The following is a 17,166-nucleotide window of genomic DNA, read 5'->3' as shown; positions in this document are numbered from 1 at the left end:
TATTTACTAACAAAAAAATGCGTTTAGATAAACTTGTTCGCTTTTTCGCAACTATTTTCATAGTGCAATAATTTTTGTATAAGTAAAGGGTCTTCCAATAGTGAAGCTTCGATGTCAGTAGTAAATAATTCCTGGAGGGTACCTCTTTTATCTCATCGTTGACATTTTTGAAGTAGACAGATATATAATTTTACACCAAACAACAGCGCGTTTAAATTGTTGAATTGTTGATTATTATAAAAATGGTATTTTATAATATAAAAGATCGGATGTTTGTTTCATTATAAAGGGAAAGGTATGCCGTTAATAGTGAAAAATAACATCAGGCAAATGACCACCACGACCACACTTACAGGACTATAACCTTTTCATGAAATTTTCCATAACCGAATTGCAAAGTGGCTGCCCTATTTCCTCGATAGCCTCACGAATTCCATCTTTGAGGTCTTGAATCGACCCTGGGCTGTTGGCGTAGACCTTCTCTTTCACGTGACCTCAAAGAAAAAAGTCACAAGGTGTTAAATCACAAGATCTCGTTGGCCAATTGTGAACACCTCATCGAAAGATAACACGGTCCGGAAACTTTTCCCGTTAAAGATCAATGGTTTCGTTGATTGTGTGGCAAGTAGCGCCGTCTTGTTGAAAATAAACGTTGTTCAGATCAATACCATCCAATTCCGGCCAAAAAAAAATCGTTAATCATCTCTCGATAGCGCAATCCTATTGTTACCTGTTATTGGAAAACCCTTTATATGAATAGATTTAGACTAAGTGATATGTAAGCACGTTTAATAATAATATTTCTGTAAAATGAAAACCTCTAAATGCGTATAAATATTAATGCTATGTTTAAGCTAATGTATGCTCTGTAAGCTAAGCTGACACTTGATTTCGACGTAGATTGTTACTGTTATCTATAAGTATGTAGATCAATGCATTTGTACAGATAATGCAATGCACACTCTCAGAGAGCTCCTTTGCTGTACTCTCTAATAAAAAGCTAACACTGAGATTAATACTGGCTTCTGTAAATGGACATATGTATTTTATAACATAAATACATTTCTGCTTATTCATAATCAATCTGTATGTTATTACATGGAACAATAAATTCCGCACACCTTGCAATACTTGGTACATTCCACACAGGCGTATATATACTACGTAGTAAATATAAATATACATAAATAATGGGTAATTCTATAAAGATGCCTGCTTTTGCGCGCAATATCGGACATTTTTAGTATTTTATTTGGCAGCGTGTTTTGGCATCTAATTTTTTGGCATTTTTCAGTAAATCTTGTCAATAAAACTTGCATATAAAATTATGTATGGATTAAGAATCGAGAAAAGATCATATCAATGCTTAAATAGTGGGTTGCTTTGAGGCACCTTTCTGGTCTAGAATTTCGAAAAAAATCGACTTTTTTTCAAGTTATGACAGTTTATACTTTCAAAAATATACTTGCAAGTTTTTATATTGAATTTCGTTGTAGTTTAGACGTTACAGTCCTTTAAAACGAGACCAGTTTGGAGTACGACGCCCAGGTATAAGGGCATTAACCGTGTTTTTCTCGAAACAATTTTTTCCGAGTTGGCGTTGGTAATTTCTTACAAAGTACTGAACAGATTGATTTGAATTTTTAATGTGTTATTGAGTAGACTTGTGGCTCTCGCGGGTAGCAGAGTTATAATTTTATAACCAATTTTTCTATTTTTTTAAGAGCGAGAACATGAAAAAAATCCTTTTTTTCGGTTATTGAAATAAACAGTTAAATTTTTTTGAAATTTTTTTTTTGTTTTGTAAATCTGCTACCTACCGTAGCACCGATTTTTTTATTTTCAGACGTACCTTAGCAGCCCAATCAGTTACGCCAGTGGCATGTGTTATGTCAGGGGGAGCAATTTTTTTTATTATTGTCATAGAAAAAAAAAATATATTTTTTTTGTGTAAATAAAGAGTTGATCTAATGAATAGAAACGATTTTCAATTCATACCGATTTTTTTTCTTCAATTTTCAAAATAGGAAGGTAATACCTTTTTTAGCTAGAGGGTGTTTTGATGCAAAAATACTTTCACATTTTTTGATAATTTTTCCCTCTGCTGTTGAGAGGCGCTGTATTCAATTCCATTCAATTTGCATCACTATTACTTAGCCTTGATATATGCAGAAAAAAACCGATTGTAAGCGCTCTACAAGCGTGACTTTTGCAAAGAATTTAAGTTATGTAATTTGTTAACAAGTCAATTAGATTTAATAAAGCGCATTGAAGTTTTATCTCACATGAGATCAATTTTAAGCGGGATTGTATATATGTATAAATATATAATTTTTCTTAAATATTAGTAAACTCATTCTTCATTTTGAATCTTTTCTCCATGACCATTTCAAAATCAAAGCTTATCAAGACTAATTCTATGACTTTACAAAGAACTATTTTCTTTTGCTACCGCTATGAGCAATTAGTTTACTTAATAATTTATTTTATGTAAGCTTTGTAAAATAAAAAAATAAAAATAAAATATTTTCTAGCTTATGGTTCATTTATGGAAACCTTTTTTATTTGATATTTTTTTCGTATTTATTTACGTCAGAAAGTACGTTAAAACATTCTAACAACTTGGTTAACTAATCCTTTTTATACATTTAGCAGTTGCTGCAACTCATAGAGTATCTCACAAATTTGGATAAAATAGTAGACCTTAGTTAAGGCTTCTATGCTAATGGCTTCATTTTACTAATCGCATAATAAGGTTACATGTAAATATTGGAATTGATCACAGAAAATAAAGTTCACCAGATTTTTTTCATTCAGACGGAGGCATATGGGGGCTATTGTGAACCACCAGTATTGTCAAAGAAGAAATCACTTACTATCATTGATGTTATAGAAACAGCCATACGATGTCAACGAAGCCATAAATCTAGTTTTTTGTATTTTTTTCCACTTGTTTCAAGAAAATAAATGTTTATAGAAGAACCCTATTTAAAATAAGTCAATCCGTGCTTGTTCAGTATAAGCTTTAGTTGGATGTAGATCGCTTTAGATATACATACATACAAATGCATACTCGTACATACGCATATATGTAAGTGCAATAAAGTTATTTTCCAATATATAAATACTTGCACCTGTACATACATACGAACATATGAGGCTCTGCGCAATAAGTTCTCACTTTTGCGTTTTACACTAAATAAACTACGCTGATCGCCGTGTAATTTCAGTTGCATTAAGCTTTTCTTAGAATAGGGAAGTCTGTCTGGCTGCGGTTATGGCGTCATGCTGGAAAATACTTTTGTTATTAAGTTTGTTCAAAACGCAGCAGGCATGTTTCGCTAATCTTTTGATATCAATAAATAAATAATTTAAATTTAAATCTCTTAGTGCGTGTCATCACACCCATTCGTGGCGTTCAGTGAAGAGTCGGAGATGAGCACTGTTAAGCCGCTGCAAGTGAATATTAGTTCAAATGAGAGCGCGCCTAAGCAGACTGCGAAATTTCCCATTGAACGGGAACACTGGGCTATTGTTTGTTCTGTCATTGCATTGTGCTTCGCGCTCATAACGATATTTAAATATATGTGTTGTCCATATGTGCGTTGTTGCGGGTGTAAAGAAGTGGAATTGCAGCGCACGAGGGATTTGCAAAATCGAGAATTGAAGCCGCAGTATTCTTGGGAAGCAACTAATCACATATAGAAATGGATCACGATTTTAATAATTGTTTGAAAAATAAACAATGGAAAAATATGCTGTAGAAAATAACAAAAATTAACTGAAATGTTTATTTCATGCAAATTGTACAAAAAATTGAAAACAAATTATAACTCATAGCTGAACCCTAAGTGAAATAGTACGAGAAGACTAAAGAAATTGTAAAGGAAGTTTGAAAAAATATATTCGTAGACCGACTACTATACCTACAGTAGCTATATAATATTGTTGACGTAGTCTTTAGCACCTGGAGTTAGCTATATATTATATATGAAGAAAGATGTCTGAAATACACGAAATACAACAAAAACGATCATCTTAGATTTTCCGAGTTAAATGTTGATTTTATGTATGCATAAGTACATATACCATACATACACTCGTACGTACTTTTAAGCAATTTGCATAATATTTAAAACTTTCTTTTTCATATGGAATAAAACACCCAAGACCGTCAGCAATACAATTCAAAAATCAATGCAATTTTTGAATTACTTCGAACTTGTCCGAAATTTGTCTAAAAATTACGAAAAAAATTGAAATCGTGAAAAAAATGCAATACAATTCTTGAATGATTTCGAACTTGCACCCTACGTACCCGAAATTTGTCTAAAGATTCTGAAAGAGAGTTTGAAATTCTCGTTTAATTAAAATTGTTTTTTTTTAATTAGTATATTACAAAATTTGATAATTTTTTTTTGTAGAAGAATGATTTTTATTTTCATAAAAAAATTATTAAAATTAAATGGGAAATAAAAAAATTATCAAAACTGGTCACTAAGACCCTGTGCTATGATTATTTAGCGCTGCTTATATTTTAAACAAATTTCAAATATTTTGCTTTTAATTTTTTTTTTGCCTTATAAAAACATATGCATGCATTTAAAATTTTTTTATGAGAATAAAATTTGTTTGAACAATTTTTTTAAAACAAAAAATATATACAATTCCTTTTGCTTTCAGGTGAACCACTGAACGTCTTTCAACTTTATTTGAGCTCTATTTAACGCAATAATTCGTACTGAACAGTGGGATAAATGTTTTTTATACGATTATATTTATAAGTATACGATTCTATATATATAATTTAGTCTTAAAAGGAAAAGATTGTTCAGCATTTTAAAGCAACCTTTGTTATAAAGGAAATTCTGAAAAAAATATTGAATATACATATTTTCAAATTCGTCTATAATTATAAACAATCAATTTAGGATAAGCAAATGGTTTCTTTTATTCATGAAAATATTGATTTAATAATAGCATTTAAGAGAAAACAAATTATTTGTTAAATGTATATGCGAACTTTCATGTTTATAGTAACACAAATACTTTTTTATAGTACTCTCTTCTTTCTTCTTTCTTTTTTATAGTATTTTCTTTGTATTACACTTTTTTACTTTCTCTTGAATACTAATAAAGGAGAACACATTAAATTAAGAATCTGCGTTTCACTGCTTATTTTAAATAAAAATCAGTATGGTTCACCTTTTTTTGGCATCATCGATTTTTACAGAGAACATTAATATATTTTTTCAAGAAATTATGTAATGAAAATAAATAATTTATAACATATCTATCCGATCCCTATCTCTATCTCTATCTGTGTATTTATCTCTATCTCTATCTATATCTCTATCTCTACCTATATTCTGTCTCTATCTCTATTTCTATCTCTATCTCTATCTCTATCTCTATCTCTATCTCTATCTCTATCTCTATCTCTATCTCTATCTCTATATCTATCTCTATCTCTATCTCTATCTCTATCTCTATCTCTATCTCTATCTCTATCTCTATCTCTATCTCTATCTCTATCTCTATCTCTATCCCTATCTCCATCTCTATCTCTATCTCTACCTATATTCTGTCTCTATCTCTATTTCCATCTATATCTCTATCTCTGTATTTATCTCTATATCTCTATATCTACCTATATTCTGTCTCTATCTCTATCTCTATTTCTATCTCTATCTCTATCTCTATCTGTATCTCTATCTCTATCTCTATCTCTATCTCTATCTCTATCTCTATCTCTATCTCTATCTCTATCTCTATCTCTATCTCTATCTCTATCTCTATCTCTATCTCTATCTCTATCTCTATCTCTATCTCTATCTCTATCTCTATCTCTATCTCTATCTCTATCTCTATCTCTATCTCTATCTGTATCTCTATCTCTATCTCTATCTCTATCTCTATCTCTATCTCTATCTCTATCTCTATATCTATCTCTATCTCCATCTCTATCTCTATCTCTATCCCTATCTCCATCTCTATCTCTTTCTCTATCTCCATACCTATCTCTATCCCTATCTCTATCTCTTTCTCTATCCCTATCTCTATATCTATCTCTATCTCCATCTCTATCTCTATCTCTATCTCTTTCTCTATCCCTATCTCTATCCCTATCTCTATCTCTACCTATATTCTGTCTCTATCTCTATCCCTATCTCTATCCCTATTCTATCTCTATCACTATCTCTATCTCTATTTCTGTCTTTATCTTTATTTTTCAGATTCATTTTTTTTTAACTAAATTTCAACAATTTGGAAGGGTTATCCTGGTTCAACGATTCGTAATGACCTGCCAACCTTACTGCACAGAAATTTTCATTTGCCATTCTCAGCTTAAAGAAAACTAAGTTTGTTCCTGCCCCAAAAGACAAAATGAAAAGAAAAGATTAGGCAAAATTGTAAGGCACTTCATTGAAACCAGATGAAAAAGTTTGCATGATAACGGTAACGGATTTCGAGACCGAGTTTGATCGGAGAATGACGAAGTTCTCAAGAGATGCCCTTCCGATGTCATTCGAAGTTTTTCATTCCTGGAATGAGCACGAGACGGTTCACCCTTTGGTTGACGCTTCTACGCAAACAGAGTAAATACATTTTTATGTAAAAAATGTAGTTTTATTTGAAAGAATTTTGATTTAGATCATATTTTGATAGACATGTGTTTCCTTTGAAAAAATGATTGGCCCGTCTTAAAGAGCAAGTTGTAAAAAGGCATAAATTGAAATACAACGTCTGTCAAATATTATACTTTCAGATTAAAAAATTAGAAGACCTAACCAAAATAATTCATTGCGCTTGGGGCGATAAGGCGCAGGTAAATATCTAAAATTCATATATTGATTTGCATAGGTATTCTGAGAATGGGAAACATATCTTTTTCATGCGAAACTTATAGTTTCTACGATATGCCATAGGTTGTTAAAGCTTTTGTGAAACGTGGCGAAAGTGGCAGAAATTATTAAAAACCAACAATTAAGTTGAAAATATTAAGTTTTGATTGCTCATTTGTTTTATTTCTGTTTTGTTTTGGGTATCATAATTGTTTGTAAACCTATGAGCTTTAGGAATTAGAACATACAGTTTCAAGCCGACTCCGAAAGGCAGATATTTTTTATGAGGAGCTTTTTCATGGCAGAAATACTATTGGAGGCTTGTCATTACCTGCGATCGATCTTAGAAAAAACTTTTTCTTAATTTTGGTGTTCCACCGAGAATCGAGCCTACGTTCTCTCTGAATTCCGAATGGTAGTCACGTACCAACTCATTCGACTACGCCGGCCGCCGATTCCAAGAGTTAAAAATATAAATAACTAAGTCTTCTTCTTCTTTTTAATTGGCGCGATAACCGCTTACGCGATTTTGGCCGAGTTTAACAAAGCGAGCCAGTCGTTTCTTTCTCGTGCTAACCAGCGCCAATTGGTCACACCAAGTGAAGCCAAGCCCTTCTCCACCTGACCTTTCCAACGCAGAGGAGGCCGCCCTCTTCCTCTGCTACCACCAGCTGGTACCGCATCGAATACTTTCAGAGCCGGAGCGTTTGTATCCATTCGGACGACATGGCCCAGCCAGCGTAGCCGCTGGATCTTTATTCGCTGCGCTATGTCTATGTCGTCGTAAACCTCATACAGCTCATCGTTCTTCAAACTTCCGCAGAATCTTTCTCACAATCACTCCAAGCGTCGCTTCATCGGATGTTGTCATTGTCCACGCTGCTGCGCCATACGTTTGGACGGGCATGATGAGACCCTTGTAGAGTGTTAGTTTTGTTCGTCGAGAGAGGACTTTACTGCTCAGTTGCCTACTTAGTCCAAAGTAGCACTTGTTGGCAAGAGAGATTCTACGTTGGATTTCAAGGCTGACATTGTTATCGGTGCTAATGCTGGTTCCTAAAAAAACGAAGTCTTTTACAACCTCGAAATTATAACTGTCTACAGTGACGTGGGTGCCGATACGCGAGTGCGCCGACTGTTTGTTTGAAGACAGGAAGTACTTCGTTTTGTCCTCGTTCACCACCAAACCCAAACCCACTAAATAACTAAGTACCATTCATAAAATTATTCTACAGTTTACATCGACATTTCCCAATTTTTTACTACCGTTTCAGAAAAGGAATGAACTTATGCCCATTTTTCCCTTACTTCCAAATTGCATCAATGGATTAAGTAGCATCCCAAATCAGTTGTCAAACTTTACACAATCTTTTATTATTGAATCATGAATGCCAGGTAAAGCTTTAATTTTTCTGTTTGACAAGAAAACATTTTTAATAAAAATAAATAAAAATTATTTACTCAGATTACAAATAGGTTTTATTTGCATAAAGCTTCCCCAATAAGTAGAAAGTCTGTCAGCATACATGGCGTTGCACTGCAAACTACGACTGCTATTTAGTGCATTTTTAACCATACTCGTACAGGCAAGTTTAAGACGATTTTCAAACGCAAAATGTATAAATTTTACTTCTTAGAGCGTGACAGCACTGCAACCGGAAGAGTTCAGTGACATTAATATGTTAATCCGTAAAGGATTGAGAGTGGAGGAACCCAAGGAGGATACCTCGTGGAGCAACACTCAACTCTTTGTCATAATTACAGCTGCAATTTCATTGTGTCTCCTGATGATTCCGCTATGCGTATATTTTTTTTGTCCGAATTTGCGAATATGTTGCTGTAAAATGATGGGCCTGCGGCGCACACAAGATTGAAGTCGCTATATAAGTATGTATGTATGTATGTATGTGTGAATATTCATAAGTGCATATGCAATTACACAAGTATTAATATTTATTCCTTGAATTTGTAGAGCGCGAAAAGGTCTTAAAATAACATATTTGTGAACAAATTTACTTATTTCAAGTTTCTATTTAGTTTGAAACACATTTTCCGCGATTACCACCGCTTCCAAAAAGACCAGCAGCGAAAAAATTCAGGAGCCCCCCAAGGGACTAGTTTCGTAATACACAATTTGTAACTACTCTATATTCCTTGTGATGTAAAATGGGTGGTGATTTGAACGAGTTGGCGCTCCGTTTACTAGTTCGCAGCGTTGCCGCCTATGTAGTTCGCGTTCTTACTGCCAAAGCAGAGGTAAATAGGTACGTACGGAATACTGGCCTTTCCACAAATGACGTTAGTAGCCTGAGGACTTTACTGTGCCTTCTAATGCACTAAGTTACTGATGCGAGTCGAAATAAAGGAAATAAGTGTTTTTTCAAATGCAAAACGTGAAAGTTTTTCTCTGGCTTTTGAATGCTAATAAATTACAAATTATTTAGTATAGCTGCGTTAATGTTGAAATATTTAATATCTTTTTAATAATTAATATATTAAATATTTCTTTAGTATTTTCTTAATATTTATTATGTCAAACATTTTAATATTATATTTTAAATTTGTAATATATTAATATAATTTATATTTATTTTATTATTTATTTATTTTTATTTATATATTTAATATTATAATTAATTCTAACTAAATTTAGGTATTTTATTGAGTATAAGATATAATAAATACCAGATTCAGACCATTGACCGAAGAAGCGAATCCAGTATATTCGGAGTATCACTACAATATTTTATTCTAATGGCTGTTGCAATCAAAATGCCGGTCTGACCTAAATTATGATTTCTTATGTTACAGAATCCCAAATCCGAATGCATGGAAAAGTTGTATACGAGGGTAATTTCAAAAGAGCGTGCAAAGTCAGAGAGATGGCACGACTGTCAGGTATTGTGGTTATGTTTAGTTAGTAGCATATCTTGGCAGAACACACACCAAGTTCTAGCTAAATCGTTCATTTCTTTATGCTTGGCATTCGTTTGAATCGAGGAAGTCGAGTGATTTTGCTTTTCCATTACGACAACGCACCAGTTCGCGCCTAAGCAGTTGTGTTCGCAAAATTAATAGAAATAGGGTTCCCACACGTTTCACATCCTTTTTATTCTCCCAACCTTGGATCCCTCGGACTAATATTTGTTCCTCAATTTGAAGAAAAAGCTGGCGGGGGAAAAAATGTATTCAAACGAGGAGGTGACTGCAGAACGAATGTCTACTTTTCACTCTTGAAGTGACAAGGAATGGTTATTTTCCTATTACTCGAAAGATATCAACAAAGTAGAACAGCGTTGGATGAAGTGTATAAACCTAAAAGGAGGCTATGGCGAAAAATCAAAAAGGTTAGGTAGTTTTTATTTTTGCACGGGCTTTTCAAGCTTACCCTCGTAATTGCCACCTTGTAGTGCTTTGCTGCGCAAAAGTAGACTTTTAAAGGATTGTGCGGAGGTGAAAACCAGTACTGCTCGCCAAAAAGTTAGATCTTATTCGATTCTAGACTAGCTCGATTTACTGCCGGGTAGCTCTAAACATTACTGTGTTACAGAGAACAGCATATGGGGTAGCTTGGGAATAACCAGTTTTAATCTCATATATTTACACTGAAGTAATTATGCATTAAATATGTAGTTGGGTGTAAGTAATTATTCTTCTAAACTGTCTTTCTCGTATAAAATTGCATACAATTGCACGGCAATCTCAGTTTCAATTAGTGTAGCCGAGAAACAGGAAGTTTTGTTGAAAGAAATGGACCAGAATTGGAAAGTATTTTTGTTATTGAGCGCATTTCTAGCGTTGCAGGTAAATATTTAAATCGCATTATTATTATTATTGTTATTATTAGTTACTGGAGCGCCAACTTTAAGCGCATAGTGCCGATTTAAATCAACTGAACCTTTATAAATAAATTTGTAACTGCGTGTGTTAGTGCTCGTGTAAGTTCTGAATGGCTCCACAGATTTTCACAAACAATATATTTTCTCGAGACGATGTGAATTCAAAAAATTAGCAGAATGAAAATGAAGAAAGCGGAGTTATTTTTGTAATTACAGCTAGAAATACTAAGCTTTAATCAAGTCATTCCATAAAACTTTAAGATATAGTTAAATAAATAAACCAATCACGCAGAAAACAACAACTATGGAGCAAGTAGAGTTATGTACAGTGACTTGTTTCCTCACAAAGCAAAGTAAAATATCAGAATTTTTTATGGAACAGATAGCATTTATTTACCCAGGCTCTTTCTAAGTTACGTGGCATTTTAAAGCAAAGTATAGTCAGTCTTAGAATAACAGAGATCATATATTTAAACACCTCTGGTCAAAATGATAGTACTCGTAACGCAATGAATTATCAAGTATTAATGTTTTTTTTCGTAATTTTTTTATAGTCAGTTTAAGAATTCAGAGTTCATATGTAATGTTATTATCAAGTTTTGACAATTTTTTTTGCATTTAATTTTTTTCTTTTTCTTTTTTATACTAAGTTTAAGATCTTATATAGGGTAGCCCATGTAAAATTTGCTTTTTGAATCGGCTATAAAAAAAACTAATCAATATTTTTTCAAAGTTTTTTTTTATTTTGAAGATTGAACATTATCATTTATGAATGAAAAATAATATTGTTCAAATGACTGCCACGACTGGCTTTACAGTGGGCCATTCGATCAACCCAATTTTTAAACACATTTTCGATTGTTTGGGCTCAGATTTCATGAATGGCAACTTCAATTTCGTGTTTTAAAGCATCAATCATCTCTGGATGGTTCGGTAGCCAAAAGTTCGAATGTAACTTTGGCAGTATGACAAGTTGCACCATCCTGTTGAAACCAAAAATCGTCCATGTCATCCTCTTCAATTTTTGGGAACAAAATCTCGTTGAGGATGTGATGGTAACGCTCACCATTTACTATAACCGCGGAAGAAGAAGAAGACTCGCCACTTTGGAAATAGGTTTTCAATATTTTCCAATTTTTTTTCTAGCGTATAGCGTCCTATTTCGTAAATGTCAAACCTTTAAGTAAATTATGAACACATTTGACTTGTCATTTGTGTTACCATTCTCAAAAAAATAGGTGGTTCAAAAAGCAAACGCTATATGGCCCACCCTGTATGTGCTATAATTATTAGGTTTTAACTACATATTTTTTGTAATTAAATTTTTTGTATTTTTGAAGTGAAACTTCTTTTGTCTCGAAGGATGAAACGCTGTGAGGAGTAAAACCATAGCGTTTCATCGACATGTGACGCTACGCCAGCGCCATCTATTAAAAGCGTGGCGTGGATGAAACGCTGTGAGGAGTAAAACTACGCTAAACTACGTAAAACTCACGCTATGCCAGCGCCATCTGTTAAAAGACTGGCGAAATATGGCAACAATGATTGCAATTTGTCAATATGACATTTGATTGGCGGACGCCGTAGCCGAGTGGGTTGGTGCGTGATCACCATTCGGAATTCACAGAGAGGTCGTTGGTTCGAATCTCGGTGAAAGCAAAATTAATGAAAACATTTTTCTAATAGCGGTCGCCCCTCGGCAGGCAATAGCAAACCTCCGAGTGTATTTCTGCCATGAAAAAAATCTGCTCATAAACATATCATAAAACAAAATGAAATAAATGTATAAAAAAAAAAAAAAAAATTTTCTTGTGATTCGAACCAAGGATTTCGGATCGGAAGCCCACATTGCTAGCCGCTGGGCTATTACGCTGTGCTGTCGCCGCAAAATAATGTATCATAAATCTGTTTACCATACCAAAGACCATACACTTTGCGAACGCATTTCGGTGGAAACAGTTGACAGTTCTCCCAAACACAATATTATTAGTAACGCGAGACGCGTCATAGAGTGTGTGTGTAGTTTTGAGCAAATCTTACAAACATATTTTGTTTTGTTGATTGATTTCTGTTAAATATGGCATCAAATCAACAAAAACGGAAACCGAAAACAGGTGCTGAACGGCAACGTGAGTATTTGGAGCGTAAAAAATTAAGAGCTACTGTTGAACACCGTGACAGTGAATCCTCCGGTTGTACGATAAGTGATAATTTGTCATCTGTGCATCAGGATATCGATGAAGAACATTTCTCCGTAAATCGATCAGTCGATGGGCGGTCATTTCATCAGTATCATGGACCTAATTATGTTGTCTGAGTTGCTAGGACAACATGATCATCAAATTCCGATGATTTTAAGTGGCGACTTTAATGTCAATTTTGCAGAAGAGCGATCAAAGACTCTAATAAGTTTCCTCAAAGAAAAATTAAATTTAAATATGGTTAATGATGGTGAAGTACCAACAACAAGATGCGGAACTACCATTGATGCAGTATTTCATCGATACCTTGATAGATTAGAATGTAGATCATTTTTTACGTATTTCAGTTACCATAAAGCCCTTGTTTCATTTTTGGAAAACGAATCCAATAATGATAATGACAATGCCGAGAACCAAATGTAATTGAGTACAATAAATTCATTTCTTTTTATATTAAAATAAATAAATAATTCTGTTTAATAAAATTCCATTCCATGCTTTCCATGACTTCTGCATGCATTATATTGAAATAATAGTTAAATTATTGATTTGTTGATAAAAGAAGTTTCACTTCAATCGTGCGGGTTCCGTGAACTACCACACACTTTCTTTTTTTACAAAAATATGTTGCATTTTCTAACCAAAACTTAAAAATCAAAGATCAAAACTTTATAGGTGCAAAATTCACAAAAAATTCACAAAAAATTAACAAATTTCAAAAAAAAAAAAAACAAAGAAAATGCACCCAAAACTTCCAATCTGTAATACTGTTCTCTTATCTGTATCTCTGGATATGTAGTTTTAAAGCTCATTCAATTTTTATACAAGAAAGAACAAGTTTAAAGTGATTCAAAACGTTCGTTAGTTTTTTTACAATTTTTTTTTACTGACTGTGTTGGGTGATTTCTTCCACCTACAAGACTTCCGAACATAAGTGGGTCTCGAACGCGGGTCCTACCTAATGGTAGGTGCATAGGTAGGTAACGGTATAAGTGCGTTTACCGAGAGACCGACTGCCACTTCTACCTATCCTGCCCAATGGTAGCCGCGCGCAAATCCAGCTGGCTACAGCGACCGTTCATGCATTGTTGAAAAATCGAAAAGGTCTACTGCTTTCCCAGCACCAGTTTTAGCAAATTTTTGAATCTTTGCAACGAGAAAATGAACTTATGGATGAATTGCAAGGGTTTCAGCTTGCGTTTATCTCAAGGAACTTGAGTTGAATCCTGAATGCATGCAGTGGCACAAAAAATGTGCATCACCACCTAAGAAGTTCAAGGTGTCACAATCGGCTGAGCTACTCTTTTTGGAGTATTCCAAAGCTTATTATTAATCGATTATAAAGAAAATGCTGCCAATATTACGAGAGTATAATAGTATAAAAGTTCGCATTAAAGTTATTATATAATGCCTAAAATAAGGCTAAAAATAGGCACGCTTTTGCATCACCAAGCGCCCTACAGATTAGGTTTGGTTAGCCAGCTTGCTTGTCTAAGGCTAGAGGCTTGGTGGCCTTAAGGTCAATTGCCATACCCGCATTCGATTTCCATATCCTATCTATGTTGCTTAAAATATTTTGATCTTTTTAAGAAAGTAATTAGTCCCTCCAGTGAAACACTTTGCAAATTTCCAAGGACTTCAAAGAAATAATCGGCAAAATTTTTGACACAGCTTCTTTGAAGAGCAGGGCATTCGCTGAGGAGCTGTTGCACCGACTCAACTTCCTCCTCGAAACTCCGGCAGAAATCATTGCGAGGTACACCCATTCTACACCTGTGATGGTGTTTGATCTTTTAAGATTCAGTTTTGGTCAGAGCGCTTTAGAGACCCTGCAGTTAGTAATCAGAGACCATCTTCTATTGGTTTCCTCGATTACGCTCAAGTCAAACGCAGTGTACAGCTCGCTTAGATGAATTCTTATGTTATCTACCACTCGCTGAAGGTCCAGTTCCTTTCCTTTTCCTTTCACACTCATCCACTCTTTCATTTTCCTCCACTCTAGACTGGTTGGGGACCCGACAAAGTGTGGTGTTATGTTGTTGGATAAGCGAGAACTACCTCCTGCATTCGTTAACCCACAGCGCCTTACACAAATGTGCCTTCAGAACCACCTTCTCTCCTCGTAGTTCATATATAGGACCTTCAAGTTATTATTTATTTGTGTAAAATGTCAAAAGTTTCGGTAAAAATAAAATAATACCAATGATAATGAAGAGAAGTTGACTATTTTGGTTTTGGTTTATTTTGAAGGCCATCTCTAGCCCTTTTTTTCGTTTTTTTGGTTGCTCGATGGTAGATAAATTTGATGAATGGTCGGAGAAATATCTCAGGCTTAAAAGTGCAGAATATCCAAAAGAGAAACTACTTTCGTATTTAAAGTACCGGCTTCCTCTCTTCTTTGCGTGAATTTTAGAAATTCTAGAGACGCTGAATTAAAAAAAAGTATAAAACGAGGTACCCCCTTTACAAATGAAGCAAAATAAAGTAAACCCAAATGAAAAATACGACACGAATAAAATTTTGAAAAACATCCTTTGTCACGTCCTCTCTTGCTCTTAAATACAAGTATCTGTAGAGCGACTTTTAAATCCTTATCCGTAACTAAACCCTTCCGGAACCCACATTCAAGCATAAATCGGTAAATACCTGTTATTAAATTTTTTGCGTCACTCACTAAATGATTTTATGGAAAAGTATTTTGATTTACATATATTTGACTCAACACGTAAATATCAACAATGGCGAAATTTCATACGGTACCAACTAATAATTTTTTTCAATTTTTGTAATCTACATTCATATCTTATGAACCTATAATTAAATGAATCAAATGAAATACTCACAAATTTAAATTTTCAGACCTCAACATTTGCACACCCCTTGGATGGCAGCAAAGAAACTGATGTCTCCACACAATCGGAATCCACCACACCAACAAAATCCAGCACACCATTAGAATCCACCACGTCAACAACAGCCACGTCAGTTGAATCATCCCAATTAAACTCGAAAGAAAGTTTGATTCCTGATACACCTGGCGTACGACAATTCAAAAAGGATTTGATTTCCGAATTAGTACAAAGCATTTCGGGAAACGAACTTGAAAATGGTTACTACACAGCTGAGCTGCCATCATCGGAAGTAGATTTGCCCTGTACAACTGACAGAGTTAGAATAGAAATTATTAGTAGTAGCTTTCCCTTGCCAGAGCGCTTTTTCCATGCGCCAAAAAGATGCTCTGAAGAGGAGGCATAAAACAAATTTACACAACATAGAAATAAACAAAATCGATTAAGTTATGGATGGCAGACAAATGCAAAAAAATAAAAATGGAATTCATAATTTCTAAATATTGACTTTTAATCGCACGAAAAGTTATGTTAGAGCTCTAAGTGTTCAATCTAGGGCCTTGTAGATTGAGTGGGCAACATGCTGCATGACGCAAACTCAATCAGACTAATAGTAAATTCCTATATTATATTGTCTACCCATTTCACGGAGAGCAAATTATTGCATTTAAAATATTTCTAAAACAATCGATGATATGGGAATAAGAAAAATGCAGCTACTTCAACAGATCTTGAATACAACTCATGACTGACGTTTTCTTCGTGAAAATGGTATGAATGGCTAAAATCAACTAAGAAATCTTAGCGGGTTGAAGCTGGGCTCTTCTTTCAACTTTAATCGCATGCGCCCACCGAATAGCAAATGTCCTTTATTGTGAATTTTAATGGGAAAAGTACAAGTGCGAACTATCATACTATTTAAAAAATCGACTCCTATAAACTGTACGTCTGAATACAAAGCATGATTCAATTATTAAAGGTTTGCTCACTTGTGACATTAGAATTTTGACACTCCCTTACAAAAGGTCGCATTTAAGAAGGGCGAAGAAAGTGGAAAAATTAAATCCCTTTTTTTTAAAATGGTAGCAAAAATGTTTTGCTTTTACTTTAATTATAAATGGTACAAACGAAAATTGCCGGGAATGATATTAAAAAAAAGGTTATTAAGTAAAGCCCAGATTGATATTTTGTGAATTAATTTTTAAATTGAAAACCGCTCATGAAGTTGGGAAGTTTTGCCAATATGACGCTATTATATTACCTAAGCATTATGGCCCTTTCCTTTCATAGGAGAAGCAAACTCATCATAAATGTAGTTGACTAACAACAAGCAGTGAACATACTCACGTAAGTGTGGAGTTTTGACCCCCAAGTCGAGATTATTTTTACATTCCTAACTACTGAAAAACTATTCCGGGCATGAAACACCAAA

General features: G+C 34.1%; 2 protein-coding genes across 2 annotated transcripts; both read left to right on the top strand.

The window, feature by feature from the left end:
* The first annotated feature begins 3,203 nt into the window (after positions 1–3,203).
* LOC129248640 (uncharacterized) lies at positions 3,204–4,198 on the top strand. The gene is made up of 2 exons (XM_054888264.1): positions 3,204–3,331; positions 3,391–4,198. Exons 1-2 carry the CDS (start codon positions 3,278–3,280, stop codon positions 3,703–3,705), a joined length of 369 nt encoding a protein of 122 aa, XP_054744239.1. The 5' UTR covers positions 3,204–3,277; the 3' UTR covers positions 3,706–4,198.
* A 6,344-nt stretch (positions 4,199–10,542) lies between these two features.
* Positions 10,543–16,241, top strand: LOC129249267 (uncharacterized). Its single transcript, XM_054888976.1, has 2 exons — positions 10,543–10,649; positions 15,745–16,241. Exons 1-2 carry the CDS (start codon positions 10,596–10,598, stop codon positions 16,138–16,140), a joined length of 450 nt encoding a protein of 149 aa, XP_054744951.1. The 5' UTR covers positions 10,543–10,595; the 3' UTR covers positions 16,141–16,241.
* The last annotated feature ends 925 nt before the right edge of the window (positions 16,242–17,166 follow it).

Source organism: Anastrepha obliqua, chromosome 5 (assembly GCF_027943255.1).
Source record: "Anastrepha obliqua isolate idAnaObli1 chromosome 5, idAnaObli1_1.0, whole genome shotgun sequence".
Taxonomy (NCBI): domain Eukaryota; kingdom Metazoa; phylum Arthropoda; class Insecta; order Diptera; family Tephritidae; genus Anastrepha; species Anastrepha obliqua.
This window is presented reverse-complemented; position numbering and strand designations above follow the sequence as displayed.